Here is a 21,975-nt window from a genome sequence, read left to right as displayed (position 1 = left end):
CCTACTATCTGAAAAGCACTTTTTCCACTCGTTAATGTGGTTCAGTGCTAAAACTGCTTTCTAGAAGAGGCAGAAGCTAACACAGTTCATGTCAAATGCCAGTGCTGAAAGTCAAGCAAGCTGGATTTCTGACTACCAGCGTAACAAAGCAAAGCCCATCTATATCCTACTCCGTCCCATCACCCACAGTGTTAACCTGAGAGAACAGGTCCTGTCTTGTGGCCCAGCTCCTGTCCAGATAACCAGCACCACAAATGTCTCTATCATCCAATGTGGGCATGTCTCAGAAGATCAGAACAGCCCCCTTTCAGCGTGCAAAGAGTCATGTGTGGCTTCTTCCCCAGACTTCTACATATTCATGTTAGTAATCGGTGAGCATATTGTATGTGCCTTTTCTTTATTTTTATACGTATGATCTGTTAATATGTTCAATGTATTGTAGATACACAGGTGATCTAATAAATTTACATGGATATGTGTAAACATAAATGTGTATGTGCACATGTATATTTTAGATATCTATATGCACGTATGCCCATACACTCAGTCAGGTGTATTTATTTGTGTACAAAATCTGGCCGTGTATCACTATAACAGATACTTTGAAGGTAATATTTTTATTGAGGTATATATTCCTCCTCCTTTTCATGACAAGGTGAAATAATTATAGAAATACAGTAAGAACCTGATGCTTTTTAATGAAAAGCAAGAGAATATTGGTTGCTTAGAAGTGGCTCGAGTCTGTTGCTACTGGATTAACAGCATAATAAGCTAAAATAGCAGGAAAACTGACTGTAAAATGGAAGCTGTTTTATCCACCTGAATGCCACTGGTTTAAAGAATGGTATAAATAAAAGACAGCATTTTGCTGATGCTTTTCAATAGGGGCTTATTGCATTACATAAGTTGAGTAATTTTCTGCTCTCGGTAATTTCTGCCGTAATCAGATTGCTTGTGCTTTGTTTGTTCTTGCTTTCCTTAGAAGTTATAAGGAAGAATGGGTTGGAGCCCTTGTGTTTATCAATGGTAGGTCCAATTCAGACATGTTTGGGCAATTGTTCCTGTTTACAACTGCCAGCATCATTATCTGAATTTCCCTTCTTATTAATTCAAGCATTATTGCAACTCCCTTTCTTGCTAGGTGTAACAGAGTATGCTTGTGTGTCAGATAAATGGGTTCTACTCCTGTCTGTTTGGCTGCTGGTTTGCTGGTGACAGAAAACTGGAAGAAGTCTGCATTTTGGGGTACAGAAGGAAAATGTTAGGCTTTCATGTAAACTAATGGCAATGTGCTTTTTTAGTTTGCAAAAGATAGAGCGGTGCAAGGAATGGGAATGGAGTAGAGGTGAGCTACTGGCTGATTTTCTTGGGGGCTGGAAATGTCCCTTGACTGCCCTAGGGAGGGCAAATAACAGCACAAGGGTGAGCACCTGAGATCTGCAAGTGGAGGGCACTTTCCAGAAATATCTCTGTGCACCCAGTGGGTGTCTGTGTTCCCCTGTGGCTACGTTTGCCTTCTGTGAGCACCTCTGATGTAGGAGGGAAGGGAGAACATCAACTGAGGACGTTGTCTGGTTGTGGTCAGCCTCTGTTGTTCTCGTTGTCTTTTTTGCTAGCCACCCTGGCACTAATACTCCTCAAGATCTGTGTGAATTGCCCAATGCATTTTAAAAGCTTCTCTCTCCTCTTCCCTCTTTTCCAGATCTCCTAATTTCCCATATTTGTGCCAGTGCTGACACTTAAACACATAGGCAGAAGTGACTCCCAGTGCTTCCAGGATGTTTACAATTGTACACAAGGAAAGGAGATTGAAGATGGAGTCAAGATTAACCTCTCCTTTTGTATCGCAGTATCATTATCTAATTAGATCAGAAGCAAAGCCCTGCAGCTTAGTCAGTATTAGAGCGTAGGCACCCATTTCAGGAGGAAGCCTTTGAGAAGAGCAATCTTCAGCCGTCCACCTACACCATTTTCTTTGTGGATTTGCAAGATGGAAAAAGTGACAGATGTAAACCTCCCCAAAGGCAATTGCATCTTCTCCTTGTGCATTCCCTTTAAAGAGACTTCTTCCCCTCAAATCACTGACTCGTGGACGATCCCCACAGGGGACCCTTGTCTTTGTTGTCTGTGGGTTGCTGCTTCAGGGACAGAACAGCTCCATTAGAGCTCAGCGGGTCAGGCCCTGAAAAGATCATCTGCTGGTTTTGAATATCCCCTGCTACGTTGTTGCTGGCACAGGTAGCCTTCAGCAGGGAGCTGGAGCCGTAGTGCAGATAAGCTGTATGGAGAGGGAATGGGAAAGAGCAGGGAGCTCTTCCCAGTTGCCAGAAGAGGTCCTTCACCTCATCAAGGACTCTGTCATCCAGCAGCTGCTGTACCTTACTGCAGAAAAAGGCCAAGAGAGTTCAGACATATGGAGAAACTCCAGCTGGGGCTCTAGCCACATGATTTATCGGTACAATTCTTGGGGTTTATATATGGTGGCATTCATGCATGGGGTTTTGGTTCTTCAACGGTTCCAAAATGACTTTCTGGTTTCTTAATACAGCAGTCGTCCCTCTAGAAGAGCATGAGACTGCTCTTGTGCAGTTTCCCCAGGGATTCTTCCAATGTAACAGACAGTAGGATTTTTGTGGATAATGCCAAACCTGTAGGTTTGATTAAGTTTCGAACTTACCACCCTGTGTGAAATTAAGCCTAGCATGAGCTTCACTTTCTTGACCTCTAAGGCTCTTAAAGCAGTGCTTTGGAGTCCTGCAGGAAACCATAGTGTATAGCAAACCCTTTCTTTGTAAATTGATGATAAATTGGGACAATTTATCTCAAGTGGAAAGTGTGAAAGACAAGAACAGAGTAAAGCAGACTTTGTCCTACCTACGGGATCTTCATATTCGATGTCGGTTCACTGAGAACATGGGACCATGAATCTGGCCAATGCATGTAGAGGCTATTGTGATGACCATAACAAAGACTGTAAAATACTCTTGCAAATATTACAAATGGGGCAAAGTGGAAAGTCAACTGTTAGGGGCAGATAGCAGTGCTTAAAAGGAGTTTGTTGGGTTTCACTCGGGTCTTCACGGGAGGTGGAGTGGTGACTCAGTTTTAACATGCACATACAGAGATTTAAAAAAAAAAAAAAAAGAAAGTGCTAACATTTTTAAACTGTTGTGATCTGATGGCAGAACAATGCTCAGTGCTTGTGCCATTACCCGAATGTTGCAGCCCCTGCCAGCGTGGTGGGATCTCACCTGTTGGCAGAAAGACAAAGAAATCACAGGTGGTGCCTTCACCGCGTTCACACAGCGATCAAAAGCAGTTACCCAGCGCTGTGAAATGAACACCGACAATATTGCAGGTGTACTTATTTTTCCATTTGCACTCAGGCTACAGCTGTCATTACTCTCCCTTGTGCTGTCACATACACTAAGAAAAATGTGCCCAGAAAAACCTGGATTTGTGCACCTCCAGCTTGGCACTGAGCGTGTTACCTGCGGAAGGAATGCCTCTAGCCAGGTAAACCGCAGCTGCTCCATCCTTGTGTGTAATGGAGCTGTTCATCTCACATGAGGTTTTGAATTATACTTCAGTATATCAGATATTTTTTAAGACAGAAATTACACGAGCAGTTACGCTTAAGAGACAGCAGACAGCATTTTCCCTTAGGCACCTCGCAGCGGCAAGAGACATGCCTGACAGATTCATCTGAGTAAATGTAGGTTTCTACCACATGCAAGTCCGTGTCCAAGTTAGACATCAACCTCAGCACTCTTCAGAGACCGAAGAGATTTCCCTGGCAGTCAGTGGAGCTGAGGTTAGTGCTCATCTCATCCTCAGTGGCCCCAACTCTTTCTCCACCCTGGCGAGGAGGAGCAGCTGGGGTGGGATGACCCCGGCCAGCAGCTAAGCCCCACGCAGCCGGTCCCTCACTGCCCCCCAGTGGGATGGGGGAGAGAATCAGAAAAGCAGAACCTGAAAATTTAAGGATGGTGATGAAAGCAGTTTAATAAGTGAAGCAAAGCAAAATAAGGGGTTTATTCGGTACTTCCCATTGGCACGCAGATGTTCAGCCGTTTCCAGTAAAGCAGCACACAGAACAGTTACTTGGGGTGACAAACGCCATAACCCCAAGCATCCCCCCCTTCCTCCTCCTCTCCCCGAGCTTTTCTTGCTGAGCGCAGTGCCATATGGTGCGGGAGCTGCCTTTGGTCAGCTGGCCTGGCTGGGGCCCAACTTCTTGTGCATCCCCAGCTTCGTGGCTGCGGGGGGCAGAGAGGGAAAAGGAGAAAAAAAAAAAAACAACAAAAAAACAGAAAGCCTTAATGCTGTGCAAGCACTGTTCAGCGATAGCCAAAAGACTGGCGTGTTATCAGCACTGGAATGGCTCACATGCAAGAATTTATTTACATTGTGGATGTTTGCAACTGGCTAAGATAAATCCCACCCTGAGATTTGGAGTTCCTGATACATCAGTATTTCTTCCATGGAAGCTTTCCACCTTCTGATCTTTGAATACTGAAATACTGCCGTGTGTCTAGGTTGTTATGAATCCCCACTTTCAATCCCTCAGCCTTGTGCCAGCTACTCAGCTAGCATGAGCCTGTGCTGCTCTGTTGGTTTTAGTGGAGCTTTGTTAAATGTTTGGTAGCAATTGACTCCGGTGAGAAGATGTGGTTTTTAGGATCAAAACATGTATTTTGAGGTGACATGGATATTTTTCTAACTGTGTATCGTTACAGTTTCATTTAAAGTGTCACTAGGAGTGAGGACAACCGTGTAAGCAGGATGGGCTCTTAATACCTTTCTTTTTTTCTGATTGTGCAGGTGTTAACAAGTGGCACAGATACATGACTTACAGAAGTATATTAAGTATAGATAGACAGTTATACAAAGATCACACAGTAAGAGAAAAAATAAATCCCAAGAGACAAGTCAATTTTCATTTTCAGGTAAGGTATCCAACTGGCATTTTTCTGAAAGGATGTTGTCGGTTTAGTTGGTAGTCAGAAAAAAAATGGAAGCATGTCTTGACTTTGGAAAAAACAGTTGCATTTTGGAATATGGTTTACAGGGACATCTACGAGAAGGTTGTGAGAAGATCAGCTTATGTGAGCCTCTCTTCCTAGTGATGCACATAGATCTTCAGGTCATTAACATGGGTGTTAGATTTCTTTTGAAGGGGTTACAATTTGTGGATGAACCAATTGCTTTCACTACCAAATTTTTCCTGTCTTAATAGACCAGTTGGATCAGCCTAAGCCTGTTCTTAGCTTATCTCTTGACTTTTCATTAAACAGTTGAAGAACCTCATTGTAAAGAAGGACAAAAAGCATCAAAAGTAGTTACAAGTGTTACTGGGAAGCAAACTAATACCAAAATAAGTAAATGGACTCTAAATACAGAGGATCTCCTATGAAAATCCAGCAGGAAATTGTCAATAGCTTCTTTTTGTTGGAAAATGGTAGTGCATCTGAGTAGAAATACGTTGTTTCTTCACTATATTTTTTTGTGACTGGATTTTCATGGAGATTTGTCAGGTCCAGGACTTCGTAGTTAGGAAGAGGAAGAGAGAAAATCTAGTCTCTCCGATGACTGGGGCACTTGAAAATGTAAGAGATCCAAACTGGAGTTCTTGATCTGACTCAAGGACTTAGACTTGATTCACCCTTGTGTCAGTGTGTCCCACTGGCCGCTGGAATGATGTTACAGACTTGTAAAAAAAAAACCAACCAACTCAAGACTGAATTTTCTGTTTGCCTCAGGATAAGAAAATGGAAACTTGAATGGAAATCTCGCTTTTTCTGTAGTGAGTCTTTGCTTTCTGGCTTGGTTTATCAATCATTTTGTAGATGATTTAGAAAAAAACACAGGGTTTCCAAGATGCCAAATGATTTTGGTGCCTCATCTTAGCATGTCCTGAAATTGTGAATTAATTAGTCTTTTTTTCAAAACTTCAAATAATTTTAGTTTGTACATTTGAATTGTCTTAGTATGCTAAGGAAAAGTTAATCAGCTTGATATTTATATTGCAGTCTGAGTGCATCTGTCTAGTGAACATTTCTGTTTTGTGTGTGAAATGCTAAAAAGTTTTCCTCTTGAAAACTGTCCTCTTTACATGGGCCATCTGACTGGCAAAATATTTAATTGCTTAGGAAATATGATTAGCAGCAAGAGTCAAGCTTTGTCTATGTTACTCCATAAGCTTCAGCTAATCCATAACATAAAATGTAGGTCAACCGGAGCTTTTTAAAACCGATGGAAATTGAGTAGTTCATGGTGGCTCAATGGATGCCTGTCCCCACAAGGCTGCCAACTTCTCCAGTTCCCAGTTGCAGAAAAAGCAGAAATCAGCCTCCTGAAAACCACTTATTCCAACTTGTTTTCATTCCAGAAGCAGCCATGCCCTGTGCAGTTGGGCTTTCTTTGCAACGTATTCAGGTCTGACATGCCACAGAAGATGCTAATTAGTTCAGCGGTGTTTAGAGGATTTTATAGTTGGTTTGCTGACAACAAAAAGTATTTTAATTCGGGTAACTTCATTAGAGTAAATATTCAAGACGAGAGAGAAAAACACAGTTGTTCTAAGTAAAATGCAAGAACTGGGGCTAACCCAGGGTTTATTTCCATACACCCTTCAGGTCTTCTCTTGTTTTAGCATTGAGGTTCATAGTTTAGATCTGTCACTTGATGTGTGCTAGAATGAAGTAAATCTGTTACCCTGTGCTTCTGTTTCATGAAAGCATCGAGGAGAAGAAGGGCAGGATCAGCGTGACTGTTATTAAAAAGAAGGATCTCCCCAAGTAACTGCTCCAGCCAGCCATGGGGCTGGCCACCAGGAGATATCCTACCACCACAGCAGCTTCCTCAGCCTCAGCAGTTCTTCTGCATGTGACTCCTGTTCTTGTTCACTGAGCTCCTCTCCAGTTTTGGAGGCCAATTGTTGACGTTTCTGTCTGTACCTCTTCTCCTGAGTGTATGTATTGCAATTAAAGTCTTAATACCCGAGTTTAAAGTTTTCTTTAAAAACACCTCTGATATTTACCTCTGAGTGTGTTTCAAAAGGTACTCGCTATGCAATTTGCAGAAGACATCCCCTCAGATACCAATTTAAGCTAGAGTTTGTGATAAAGCTGTTTGCAATGAGCAGCTTCTTAGGAAAAACTTATTTTTGCACATCCAAGTTCTTCAGACTAGACATTACCATCAGACCCAGCATGGAGGAAAGAGGTGCTGTGTAACTTCTGCTCTTTCTTCTGTAGCTCTGAAAAGCTCCAGAGCCTAGTTCTGTAGCCCTTACACAAATGTAGGTAGGAGGAGAGAGCCAGAGTTTTACTTCTCCCTTATTTCTTTCTTGCTTTGTGCACGCATGTGGGTGGGGAGAGGCTGGAAAGAAGATGGGAGAGAACAGAAGTGAAGTGCATGGCTATTCTGAACACCAACATTAAAAGACCCAAAGAAGTCCTCTCTGAGAGAGGAAGGTTTTCTGACTCCCACTACTGAGTGACCCAGCTGCGTCTGCACTTTGAAACGGTGGCAGATGGGGCAGTTTGGTTGTTAACAGCTGCTGGGCTATTTTAGAATATCTCCTGCTTGAAGATTTTTTTTGTAAAGGGAGGGGATGTTGGGGAGAGTTCTGGTTTTATCTGTTTGTAAGACTGTGAATAATACTATTTGTACTTTGAGGTATAAAGGTACTGCAATTATGAGGAAATTGCTTTTTGCCTGACTGGCATACGTAAACAGCTTTCATCTCTGAATGTATGCATCAGGCTCGTGACTTCAGTTTGTCATTCGAGAGAATGTGTCAGCCTTTCATTTCAAATTGTGTTGGCTCTTCTTTTGTAAGGAAAGACCTTTCTTGCGCATTTAAGTAACAGAAACAAAAGAAATTAAGAAACGGCAGCAAAAAGCAATTATCAAACAAGGATTGGGCTATGGATATTGCTTTGAAAAGATATTTCCAATAGATTCAGAAGAAAGACAAAGCTGTGCGTCACTCATACATGTTTTTTTTTTCCCCCTTTCATGTTTCCTAAGGGTTGAAGATAAATTAGGGTAGCAATTTTCTTTGCCGGCAAAGCACAAGCTATGCCCCAGATCTCCAAATGCTTCAACATGTAAATACTGCTTCTGAAGCCATCATGTCTCATTGCAAGTACAGATTTATTTGCATTCACAGTCGAAGGTTACTTTCGTTCATTGACCCATTTAATTGTCATTCCCTATCCTCAGTTGCAGGCATATGGCTTCGTGTGCGTGCCTACGAAAGACAAACAGCTTTAACTCTCTCAAACAAAAACGTTCAGCAAGGAGACAGACAAGAACCAAATCTTGGCGTGGACATATCTGATTAAAATGACTACCCATATATCATCGTAAGCATCCTGTAGAACTCGGTGGCAGGCTGTAACCTTGTTACAGAGCAGGCTGAAGGGAGCTATGCAAAAATGGTTTGCTTCTCTGAGCTCCCTGGGTATCTGGAGACTGCCTGCTGTCTTCCTCACTAAACCTCATTCTGGCCTTTCTTGGACTTCCTTGTGAGCAGACCAAAAAGGTGTTATAATACCCTGGAAGGACTGTGTAGGAAGAGAAGGAAGGTGTCATGTGTCTTATTCTGCTCTTCATAGAAGCAGACGGATTTGATGTTTGGTCTCAGTGAATAAAACGAGTGGCTCAGAGCAGCTGTTCTGCTGGGATTAGTGTCAGTCTGTATGAGGTATTTCTTTAACAAGAAAGATGTCAAATATTTACCTAGGTCTCCTACTGCATTGATAGGTTTCTTAAATACTTCAGCTCTTCCTGGTCGTAGCTGTAAGGAGTGTAGACTTAACGGGGGCTGAAACAAAACCCCTTCATCTCACAGCAAGGTGGGGAGGTCTGATCGGTCACTGAAGGAGCAAAGAAGCATGCCCACGATGCTTCTGCTTCCCATTAAGTTCCTCTGCACTGCTGGGGGAATGGGATGTTCCAAGGAAGTCTGTAAGCTGTGTCCACCTGCAAGCTCTTCAGTCTCGTGTTATTTGGTGGTAGGGGTTCTGTGTGCAGGAAACTCCTCGTGTTCACAGAGAAACACCGTCCGGCCAGGAGATGTGGATACAGCCAGACAAGGTGAGTGAGGCTGTATAGTCTATGAAACCTTCAGACCCAAAATTAGAGGGTTGCAGAGCTTGCAGCCTAACAGACTGTCACATCTAATTAGTTACTCTGAAGAAAAACAATATTCAGATACTGAAATCATGTGATGAGCAGCCTGCATAGTACAGAAAGAGCACGGTGCACACAGTCCTTATTTTGAACTTTCAAACGGGAGAAATCTTTACTTAGTCAGGGATTTTTTTATTTGACTAAACAATGTGGACTGTCAGATCCAATGTCTTGCATAAGCTTAATATCTAGTCCAGGGATCTGAAAGAACAATAAAATTAAATGGTCTCCTCAGATATTTTTTTTTTTAATCTGGACTTTGATTTAAGATTCTCCCTCTGCTGAAATTCTTTTTCTCATCTAGATTACCGTCTTCTCGTCAACACGGTCTCTTTTATTACACAGCATTGCCTAGGGTAACTAGGAATTTCATGTCCTAAATCTTGGTTTGGGGATTCATAATCTCTCAGACTCCAATCTACCGCATGCTTTACTGATTTTGTACAGGAGGAAGTTAGCTGATGCATTTAGCACATAGGAAGTGTCAGGCACTAGCGCTAGCACTTAGAAATCAAATCATAGGCACCCACACAGGCAGTATTCAAAAGCTACTTTAAAAGTTGGTTCACAATGTTTAGCTTTTGTTTAAGATCTGACCTCCCAAAGCTTAAATGGAGTTTTCAGGCTTTGAGGTGTTCTGGTTAAGTGTGAACTGAGTGCTACCAAGAAAGTGATGTATTCTTCAGCTTTTATAGCTCAAAGCAAAAATCTCTTAGAGGTTTGAACTGCCTGCAGTTGTCAGAGTGAGAAATAAGTGCTAAATACTAATGATAAAGTAAAAGCACTGTGGCTGTTACATTTGTACTTCCTGAAGATGGGCAGGATGCCCTCCTTGATCTGTTTGTAGGAAGCATCTTGGAGTGCCAAGCCAACTACAAGATTTTACATGTGCAATTTGTGTGTTTTATTACTGCAATCGTGCAAGCAAATGGAGTACTATGATCAAACTGACATTTAAGAAATACAGAAAAAGGCTTTGTAACCATGTTGTTTGTGACTGATACTGAAATCAGCCATGACTTTGTTGACAAAGGATGAGGCTTGTCGTCGCAGCATCTAGAGATGAAGTGTCCAGTGCAAGCTGTGGCCTGAGCTCTCACTATACACCGTAGGTGAGAGAAAGAGGCTCTCTTAACCCTTCCCTGAACACGAATGCAAAATAGGTGGAATTAATTAGAGAGGTGCCTGTCTCTCTTTATTGGCAATAAGTGAGCCCTGAACAATTAACTTAGGTTAGATGTCAAGCTTCTAGGTGCACATAATGAGGTAAAATGAACTCTATGATATTGGCCATAAGCGTGGGCTAAGCTCTCCGTCTGAGTTATGAATAATCAGTCCCGTGATCACTAAGTGGGAAATGGGCTGTGGATCAAGAGCGATACCTTTCAGCTACATTAAGAAATGCAGTTTAGTCTACCACAAAGAGATTTGCTACCCAGTGGATTTTCTTCTTTCTTTTTGGTGAAGCACGAAAGACATATTCCTAGGTTGAATGGAACAGATTCCTCCTTTTTGAGTTGGAAAGGACAAAAGCATTTGATCTGATTACTTCAAGCTTGGCTTTTCTGCCTTCTCCATCCTGATGCTTAGGTGCCTGCCTTGCTGTTTCATAGGCATTTACATAACGAAGGTCGTTTCTCTGAGGCAGGGCACAAGAACGCATTACAATTGTAAATTCCATTAATTGTGGTAAAGCAGAGCTCAGAGCTTAGACAATGGCAAGTCCTATTGTTCTGCGTCCCCGGGATAGGTGTGACTGGAATATAAATATACGGATGTATGGATTATGAAGTGCAAAAATGATTCATAAAAAGGGTTATCCACTACTAATATGCAAACGATGGTTGAGCCTATGAACCTGTGGATTTACATCTAGGTTTCAGTTACCTTAAGCATATTTATTATTTGTAGTGTGACTTTTTCCCCCAGATTTTACAGAGGTACAGTTTGGGCCAATAGATAATTAGGAAAGGTCCTATTATTGTAGCAGTGCATTTTTTCACTCTGATTCTCAGGAAGGCTCCTGCTATCTCATGTGTTTCCTGGAAGTTAAAAGATCCCTGGTTTTCTTCCCACGTATTGGAGCTTGTAATCGACTTTGACTTAAGCCCGTTTGAGCCCAGTGGGGAGCTTGGGAAAGAAATACCTATTAAAATAATCCCTATCGAAAGGTTTTTCAGGTTCAAGTTATTCAAATAATATCAATTGATACAGATGAATTTCTCATCTGAGAACCTAAACCTTGACAAACTCTCTCCTTACCACCGAGAAGAAAGCACTCTGCACTCATGTTGTGAGTGGGGAGCATGGTGCCCTGGCTGCTCAATAGCAGAATGAGAAATATCCAGAAAACATTGCCCTGACAGCATGTCAGTTCGTGGAAACACCTTGGCTTTGACCTAACTTTGGTTTAGTGAAGAGCCCCGGGTATCTTAATCTTGTCCCTGGGAAGTGATCTAATGGTTTTATATTAAAATACAGCAAGCAAGCAGCCCAGTTGGGAATGAAATGGTGTGAATGGCATAGCATGAATTGTGCACGGGGGTTAGTAGCATTTTACTTGCAAGTCCAATTTTTATTTCAGAATGGAAAAGAAGTCTCCAGATATGGATTGGGTGGGGGCGTAAACTGCCTGCAGTGTACCCAGCTGCTGCGAGGGTTGTCTGACCTCCCTGCCCAGCCTGTCCTGCATGCTGTGCCTCCTGGTACTGGCATTCCTGCAGCCCATGCAGCTGAGAGCAAGCCCTCTTTAATTTCCTTGGAGTGGTTTCCAGGTGGACGGGCTTGCTCTTCTCGCTGGTTGTGCCAGCTGGGAAAGTGATAGGAAGGTGGGGAAAGGGCAGAAAGACACTGATCCCCTTCTTGAGCAGCAGCATCCTCTGTTGTTGTGAGCTGCTCCTGAATCTCCATGCTCCAAACAGCCCAAGCCCAGAACCTGGCCACTGCCTTGCGATGGCTGTGAGTCAATCTGTGCATCTCCTGGCCTATTTACAGCCCTCATGTTTACATACACAAACTGAGTAGCTGGAGGAGGGTAAATCATCAAGAGCTAATTTACATGTACAATTAGGTTATTTATATGCAAAGAAGAGCAACCTGCATCTCTTTTCATGTTCAAGTGTATACACGCATTCACCTTTAAAATATGGTCATGACACACTAAGCTGAAGATATTCACTGTCACTGACTTCAGTGCTCTGCAGCTGCAGCCTGCTGGTCTTCTGTAAGCACATACTCACTTATGGGGTTTATTTTCACTTAGGGCAGGGTGATGCAGAAGAAATCAAGCACTGGGAGAATGAGTTAGAGCGCATGGGATGCAGCGATTCAGCAGAGCTTCCTCTAACAGCTCCATGGGAATCTCTGCGCTGCCACTATTTGCATACCCTTGCCCTGCAGGGATAAAACTGTTAGATGACGTGGATTGGCATAGCCTCTATCAGGAAACATGTGGATGTTTTGCTGTGATGCATGTAAATGTTTTGCCACTATGTATTGGCTTCCTCTCTGGAGTGGGAACAAGGATTGAGAAACACAGGACATGAATAACAGTTTGCAAAGGATTGGGAGGGAGTTTTTGTTACTATATCTACACCCAGGTGTATGGAATAGACTTTTATTCTGGTGTAAAAATGATAAAGAATTATGTCTCGTAGATGATGCTCTATTATATCTCCAAATGTCTTTAGTATATATCTGACCTTGGACTGTTTCCTCCGTGTGTGTCTCATCTTGTGCTTCTCTGTAGAGTATCTGCCAGCATTCCCCAGCTGTTCAGTTTTCTGCTGTAAATCTAAAGGATTTGCAAATGAAATATTTGCAAGATATCATGAAGATGTTTTCCTGGATGGAATTCGGCAAGCTCCTTCTCTCATACACATCCCTGACTCCCTTTAACATGAGATACAGGATCTGTTTTGCCTGTTGTGCTGTTCCTCAGTAGCTAATCCAGGCAGTGAGTGGTCTTCAGCCATCAGCGTGTGGGTGTGATGGGCCTGAGGGACAGCAGCAACGTTGTGGTTCTGCTAGGAGCATCTTTCCTAACAGGAGGACTCCTTACTGCTGCCTCAAGGGGAAAGATGTGGATGTGGGGTCTTGATACCACTTCCTCTTATTCAGGTTTTGTGTTGGAGGATCCCCTGGGCTTCACCATAGCATTGTTTTTGTGTGTTTTTATTATTAATTAATTAATTAATAATTTTAATAATTAAATCAATTAATAATTAATTATTTAAGAACAAAATGAAAATTAAACCTGAATTTTAGAATAGCAAAAGGCAGTGGAGTTTCTTCAATGCAACAGGGACAGTATAGAGTGACAAGAAACTTCGGAGGTTTCTGCTCACGATTTAACAAATCGTTGTATTGATGGTGGCGTAAATGAACAGATTCGTGTATGTAAATATCTGTTTTTAAAGTTTGTTGATTGTTGAAGGTATTGAAATAAGTCAGGATAGTAATACAGGACTTGCCAGAAGTGTCTTCTGTATTTCCAGCTGGATGTTTCTGAGCAGTAGTAATCACATCTCATCCAAAAAAGCAGCACAAAAAGGCATAGAAATACAGTCCTGGTATTCGAATAAAATAGTGCACTTCTTTTTACTTTGCTGCAGGTAGGAAGTATGGACTGAGCAGGCTGTGGTGACTTTGGCTGACTTTTAAGTGCCCCGTGCTGCTTATTTTGTAGCTTGGTTTTCAGTGGTTTCTAATTTTGCCGCATTTGAGCTCTTTGAGTTGAAATTTCCCACCTTCCTTATTTGCAACAGTAAATTTTCTGTGAAACCTTTGAGTAATTTCAGGCATCAACAGCTATTTCCTGCCTTCAGAAGAGCATGTTTTGAAAGAGAACCAGTTCAGGCGTATTGCGAAAGACAAATCCTGCTCTAATTGCAGCAAGCAGGGAAATCCTGCTGGGCCCACTGGGAGCTGAGGCGGGCTCTGTGTGCCTATTGATGGCTGCAGAATTAGGCCAAGATGCCTAGAAACTTCGAGGAGTCTGTGACATTTCTCCAAATACCAGATGAGTATATTACTGGTAATGAAATGCAAATGAATGAAGCATTTTAATCAAAAAACTAGAGGTAGTATTTACCTGAGGATATTCACTGTAAGGGTAGGAGTTCTAGTTACATTTTATTTTTTTTTTACTGATTCAGACACATTCTTAAGCATGTGCTCCTATCCTAAGCATGGGGAGGAGGAGGCTTGCTTCTCTTCAAGATTAATCATAATTTTTGGAAAATGATAACAACTAAATCTCTCCAGAATTCCTCGTAGAATCCACAAGGAAGCAGATTAAACCATCAACATAACGTCTCCACTGTTGAATCCATTAGCAGAAATTTCGGTGAGTTAAGCAGCAAGAGCTCCCCTGGTGTCTTTATCAAATAAAAAGGTCACCCTAGATCAGTTCATCGAACAAGGGGCTGCTGTGGGCTTTGTGCTGCAATCACCCAGCGAGGGAAATCCACCTCTTGAATAGGCATCTGTTCAGGCCAGTCATGTGCTCCTGGCTCTGAATCGGCTCCAGTGTCATGGAGCTTGGGGTTTGCTTTCCGTGGGAAATCGCAGCACAGAAATAAACCACGGTCCTTTCTCAGGAGAAGCAGTTGGACTCTGGAATTTAATGTTGGGTGAAATTAAGACCAAAATATTGCGCATTACCTGCATTTTCTGTTTCAGGTTTGATCCCTAATTTTTCGTATCCTTTTTTTTTTAGTGGATTGGATTGAGAAAGTTGCTAAGCAGTTGTTCTGGGTAGTGATGGTTTATTAATATTCAATCGAAGTAGTTCTTGAAAACTGGTGTTTAAATTCTCATGGGCATAGGACTCTAAATATATTTTAAGGGTGAGGTCACGGTAACTCTGGGAGGGGACATTGGAAAATGAGCTGGACCAGGTAAACCGGGACTGAAGGTGGTCAGAAATTGCTAATATATAGCAAAGGGATATAAAACAGTCCCCGTGCTTTAAGAATACAATCTCCTTCAAATGCATAATCTGTTTCTCGTGAAAGACATGTGGCCCAATATAGAAGTTTTAGGTCAACTGATTAAGTTGCAGATTAGCCTCAATATTCTGAAAGAGAAGGCTGTAGTTTCTTATGGCCTTTAATTCTTGACAAAGGATTATACCGGGCACCACACTACTGCTACAATGTGAAATGTTTGGGGGGGTTGCTAAATTAACCTTTGTAATAGAAAGGCTTCTTATGCGTGTCCAGTCAAAAGAAGAGAAAGCTTTGAGATGAGAGCAATTTAGAATGCCAGTGATTGGGATTTTCATCTAAAATTGTTTTTTTTTTTTCTTCTTCTTCTTCTTAACTGTTTCACAAATGAGTTTCAGAGATGTGTCCCATTCTGATTTAAGCATTGTGTGCAAGATATTTAAAATAGAAACCCCCAACAGATGGGCAGAAACAAGTGCAGGTGACGAGGGGGGAAAATAACATAATTAAAGGTAGACTGATTGTCATTTGTGAAGTATTGTTTGGAAAAGTGACTTTCATGGATGTAATTTTAAATCTCACAGTCGTATTGCGAGAGGGAAGTCTTTAATTTTAGGAAAAGGTGCATATGTTGATACATGTTTTTGGATGATGAGTGTGTGTTTTAGGTTATATCTCCCTCACTGTTCATGGCTGTACACATTCTTTATGGTTCCCTATAAATTTGTGCAGTATTTGCTGCCCTGATCTTAGCCCTCATGATGAGCTACTACAGATGTCCTACAAGAATTCTTTCCCGTGGTAATCTGGGTCAGAACAAGGCCATACAATAGTAGCTGTTGTAACAGAGGATTATGTGAATGTGAGTTTTGAACTGCTTTGTGGGGCAGACAGAAAACAGAGACAGACACCAGTGAATAATTTACCCTATACACGACACGTGGGATCCCGTGAAGGAAATCCTGTCCCAGTGGAAGTTAGTAACAGTCCAACTTGGCCAGCTTTTGACCAACATGAGCAAGAGATTCCCAGCTGCATATCATTTGTATGTGGTGGGTGTGTGCATAATGCAAGCAAGTGCTGGTAACGTCTAATGCTTGGGCCCCTTACAAATTTAATAGGCTTGGGAGGTAGCTGATTCTCACTGGACTTAAGGGATAGTGTGAAGGATTTTATTTCTGTAGATCCCATTTAGTAAATATTGTCATGTTTGGAAGGTCTGAGCTCTTCCTTGTCCTTTTCCCTCAAATCCCAGTTTCCAAGATGTTGGCATGAGGAATGAGGTTGTTAGACCTCGTTAGGGTGCCATGGACTTGTTTCTTCTAAACAGATGTTCCTTTTGACAGAGTCTTTTGTGCTTTTGTTCTCAGGACTTGCCCCATCAGCAGGCAATGTGAATACACCACTGTTTTCATATCTGGGATATCTCAGTAGCTTCGAAAGCATTGTTTCATTCAGGTCCAGGACAAAATTTTAGACTGAAGAATTAATGTTTTAATTAAGATAGATGACACTTGAGAAAACCATAGTTTTGATACATTTGGTCTTTTTTTTTTTTTTTTTTTTTTTTTTTGTTACTGGTCATGGTTTATTTTTGTGTCCACTGCTTTCCCCCTGGGCTGGGGAATGCTGAGAGGAAAGTATTGGATTTGGATTTTCATGTTCTTGATGTAAAAGCTTGCTCTCTGGCATTGCAAGTGTGTGACCGGAGAACAAAGAAGAACATTTAAGGAGAATGCTAAGTGGGGATGAAAGGAAAACAAGAAGTGATGGAGTTAGGAAGAGAGAGATCAGAAGACAATCCATCATTCATTGTCCAGGAGCTTGCAGACAAGGTGATTTTTTACAGCCTTTCAATGTTCCAGCTACAACCTGTGCTAATGATAATCAAAGCGCTGGGATTGTTTACCTGTGGAATATAAATGCTTCCCGAGTATGCACCAGTGTGGCAAAAAGGATTGCTGAAGCCCAGCACTGTGCGTGAATGCATCTTCCACCCTTCCATTTTTGACATGACTTAATTACAGAAACATTTTCAACATACAGCAAGATTGTTTTTTGACATCTTACTCATCATTTTTTTTATGATTAGTTTAATTAAAAGCGTTGGTCTTTTAAGTGAAGCAAGCAAGCAAATAAATAAAGGGGAAAACAATTCTGAAAAGTTTAAATGCAGGTCAGGGCTCTCTCCACCCTCCTCACCCACTCATTACCCCATTAATCCTCCAGAAATCACTAAAGGAAAAAGACTTTCTCTAAATCATAAGTGGAGAGGACAAATTTGTGAATCATTATTACAGATCGTAATGAAAATCCAATTAACCAGAGATGTCTGGCAAGCAACAATCTCCTTTTTACTGCACTTGAGTTTTTTAGATGTCAGCTAACTAAATGGCAACCTTTTGCTTGTTTTGCTTGCCAAAAAATGTAGTAAGCTTTTATCTGTACAGATTCCCTGTTTCAGTAAAATGCCTCTCCGCAGCAGTGAGAAATTGTGCACCAGGGATCTTGACTTCCAGCACAGGAGAGCTGACGTGTTAGGGTGTAGTATGCCTCAAATTGTGCATTGTGCAAGAAAAACTGGATGTAGCTAACTCTGAATCTGCAATTCTCATGGGAGTCCAGTTTGTGTATGCCTACAGAAATGTGGAGTTTGGGGCTTTTAAATGAAGGTTGGTTGACAAAGGTCACTTTCAGAAATAAAGTGAGATGTTTGAAGTTTGTGTTGTAGTTTTTCCAGAACAGCTTTGCCTGAGAGCATGATTATTGTGGCTTGATCTTCTAAAGCGTTTTGGTGAGAGGACAGAGTTTTGGTGTTGAAGTTGCTGTGGTTGGAGGATGCTCTGCTCCAAGCCTGTGGAGTTACATTAGCTGTGGAGTATTCTGTTTTGTAACGGAGACACAAGCATCCTAAAATACTCTGAGAAGGCAATTAGAAAATGGCAGCAAGGCTTATCCCTGTCTGAAAATTTTCCTATTGTGAATGAAGAGTGTGTGTGCTTATAAATGAATTCCTGTGATCCCATCATACTACTTGTGTAGTGGGAGGAGGCCGCCACTCTCACCCAGAATTTGGCTTTCAGTAGTTATTGCAGTGTGCTGATCCTAATATCAGCCTCTCAGTACATACCCACTAATGCCTAATTGCTGTAATTTTTTAGCAGAATTAAACTTATACTGTCCACCAGACATGAGTATGAGAGGATTCAGTGAACTTTTCTTCCTTCTTCTTTCAGGTTATAAGACCCTTTTGAAAGGAATTTCAGGGAAGTTCAGCAGTGGAGAACTTGTTGCCATTATGGGTCCTTCGGGAGCTGGGAAGTCAACACTCATGAACATTCTAGCAGGATACAGGTCAGTAGCGTGAAAATCCCAAGTAAGATAAGGATCAGCTAGCCTGGTGGATGCCTTGGAGACAACAGCAGAAGAAATCTTAGCCAGTGTTTGTGGAAAATAAGTATTTCACAGATTTTTAATTAGATTCTTATTGCTTATATTTTTTCTGTTTTTCCAGAAACTTGTGATTTTTCTGTTAACAAGGCAGGTTCAAGAATAAGAAGCAATTTAAAAAGTCTGGAACACCAGAAAGATTTCTCTTTTCTAGCTGTAAAACAAATCTGGCTCTAATGTTTGTGATATTTTAAAATCACATCTTATAAACATTTGAAAAAAAGCCCCTTTTTAATCAACACCTTCATAATACACCTTCAGGCAGGGCTGAAGTAGCTCAGCTGGGAGAGCGTTAGACTGAAGATCTAAAGGTCCCTGGTTCAATCCCGGGCTTCAGCAGTGTTTTGCGATTTTGGACCTGATGATCTTTTGAAGTCCCTTCCTACCCCTTCAATTCTGTGATTCCGTGATAATGTGGATGTCTTCTAGACCAAACTGCAACATGTGAAATGACTGTGGTTTATCAGCCTGAATCTTCTGGTTTATGGCTAACTATGAGGTGCTTCTGTGTTGTCATTAGGGCATAAGGAACAAGATAGACAAACCTAAATAAATTCACTTCAGTAGCTTCATATTTTTTCAGACATTCACGCAAGATAGCATACATTTTGTATTGGATTGAAATTGTCAACAAAATCACATGAAGCCTCTTAAAAATGAGAAAATAATCATGAAATAAATTCATTTCTATCCACTGTATCAGTTTTATTCCATACTAGGCAATAATTATCACCTAGGAGTTCCACATAAGGAGGACTGTGACAGCTCAAATGAAGGCAAGATTCACCCCTGGTTGTTTTCTTGGTTCATTTCAGAGAGACAGGAATGAAGGGAGAAATTCTCATCAATGGACAGCCTCGTGACCTGCGCTCTTTTCGCAAAGTCTCCTGCTACATCATGCAAGATGACATGCTCCTTCCTCATCTGACTGTCCAAGAAGCTATGATGGTGATCTTTGTTTCTGGCTGTAATTTATTTGAGCAGGAGAAAATGGAAAATCTCCAATTGTTCATTGCACACATGTTCTAAGTAATGCCACTAGCTGTTAGGTCTATTTGATCCTACTCAGTGGAAGTGCTTAGACTTTGATGTTGCCTTGAATTCCATTTCAGGCTTATTCTTCTGTGGGTTGTCTGAGCTTCTGTTTCATTGCCTTCAATTTGTGACTGGTGTTATGATTTAGAAGAAGGCTGTACTAAGTAGACCTCCCAGAGAATGAAGCCTGCAATTCAATGCAGAATGAGTCTTTGTAGGAAGCATCCTTTTTCTTGGGTGGTGGTGAAGTGTTCTCTTCCCTTTCTCTCCATCTTCCATGCTCTGACTGAAAAGTTGCTGTTTTGACGTTAAGCATGATTTCTGTGCTTCTGAACTGTTACGTGACTAGTCTGTAATAAAAACAGTACAAAATTCCTTCCAAAAAACAGTAAGAATAGAATAATCCCAAGATGTACAGGCAACATAAATTCTTTTTGTTGTTTATCATAGCATCAAGAGATTTATTGATTGACCAATCAATCTAGAAGAGCCTGTTGCTTAGTTTGAGAAATAAGGCTAAGGTTACTCATACTGCATGCCATCATCAATCCACAAATTTCACTGTAGTCTTGTCTGTGCCTTATGTGGCTAATTTCCTGCAGAGGCACTTCGCGAGGAAGGTTTTCTCTTTTGTTTATTTGAACATTGTAGTCAGAATCCCATAGGACCACTTTTGTTAGAAGTAGGCCCAGATGGTACTTTCTGTCTAATCAATGAAGGCTCTGACAAAAATATTTATTTAACTTAATAATTACTTTTAATTACAACTTAAAATTAATTTGATAATTATTAACAAATAATCACTTTTTTTTTTTCTGTACTCATTTGTTGACTTCCTAGAGAATGGCATTTTTTTCGGTTATCCTCATGATATGGAGGCAGCACAGATAAACTGTGATTCCAGCATTGCCTAGGAACTTAGTGGCTATGCAAAGACGTGGGTCTCCCATCTTCCTTTCAAGTTATTTAACTTGCAGAACGGCCTTTCTTTCTAATATGATTTTTGTCAGATGCTTGAGCGATACTTAAGGTTATACTGTTACCTAAAGCACAGGCATATATGATGCTTGTGATTTGAACATTATAGCTCAACTTAAACCTTCCCTTCAGGGTTGGAAGAGATTATTTCAATGGTACATTGGGATGTTTTGACTGAGACTTCCACTCTAACTGGTTGCGATGCTTCAGGCCAGTTTAAAATCAAATTCCATTATGTTGCATTCCAGGTATCTGCTCATCTGAAACTTCAAGAGAAAGATGAAGGAAGAAGAGAAATGGTATGTACACTATCCATCAAACTGAGGATTTTGGGGGTTGTCAAAGAGGTCTGTGAAGTGAGCTCTGTAAAGCTGACATTTTTTATCTAGCACTGAATTGCATTGGACTTGTAATGATAGAATAAATCATAACCTCAAAGTTGACAGGTATCATTATGAGTGAATGCATAGTACTGACTGTATGAAAGTTGCTTTCAGTGTGCTTGAAGCTGACACTGAGAAGATAATTGCAAAAGATCTAGTGACATGAATTCACGGGTTTTGTAGGATGTCTTTTATTGTCCCTTAACACTTAGATTCTCTTACATGCAGGTCAGAGGGCTCAGGCATTCTTGTGTGTGGTGACATAAATCAGACATGTCTGGCAATAGTGATTGTAGGCCAGCTGCAAAGTTCACCTTTCCAAGGTTTAGTGAAAAATTCAGTAGTTCTTGCAACTGCTGCAGAAATTTCTGTGCTCATGTTTGAAATCTTTGATCATTTTGGCTGTGCTGGTCAGCGGTGAGACATTGTTCAACTGGGCAGGCTAATGAAATTGCAGTTAAGATACAGGCTAATGTATTTTGAATCTGTTCTAAGTGACCAAGGTTTGGACAAGTAAGAAACCAGGCTAAAACATGCATGTATCTTTTCAAAAACACTGGGGATGAGTTGCACAATTTATTCTTGCCCATTTGCTGTATTGTCTAGCTGTGTCTAACATATGACTTTCCAGAGTGGGAGAGAAGCCAAGGTGGTGGTTTTTGGCTGTGGAGGCTTATAACTTAGCTGGATGTGCACTAAGTGTGCTCCTCTCAGCCACCTGACTGCCATGATTCCTCCCCATCGTTTGAACTTACACAGTGCTGTCTTTTTAAAGAAAATACCTTGGAGGTGTTCAGATAGACAAAAAGGCTTCTGACAGGTTAGCTTGTGCATGAGTTGGCTTTCTCAGCTGAATTTGGTTACCTCAGTTATACTTACAAGGGTAGGAAATGTAACCTTTCTCCACATTTATTCTGCACTTCAAAAATCTAGGCTTGTGTATACCTAGGGCTACTCCACGCTCAGGTGTCTGTCTG

The 21,975-nt window shown here is 41.3% G+C and overlaps 1 protein-coding gene across 1 annotated transcript in view; it reads left to right on the top strand.

Moving 5' to 3' along the window:
- The window catches only part of ABCG1 (ATP binding cassette subfamily G member 1), a 52,161-nt gene that overhangs the window by 15,033 nt on the left and 15,153 nt on the right, over nt 1-21,975 (top strand). Inside the window, exons 3-5 of the mRNA XM_082755591.1 lie at nt 18,389-18,506; nt 19,418-19,550; nt 20,864-20,914. Of these exons, the coding sequence (XP_082611717.1) occupies nt 18,389-18,506; nt 19,418-19,550; nt 20,864-20,914 (302 nt within the window). The remainder of the gene's footprint in view (nt 1-18,388; nt 18,507-19,417; nt 19,551-20,863; nt 20,915-21,975) is intronic.

This window comes from Aythya marila (genome assembly GCF_965140915.1).
Source record: "Aythya marila genome assembly, chromosome: 1".
Classification (NCBI taxonomy): domain Eukaryota; kingdom Metazoa; phylum Chordata; class Aves; order Anseriformes; family Anatidae; genus Aythya; species Aythya marila.
This window is presented reverse-complemented; position numbering and strand designations above follow the sequence as displayed.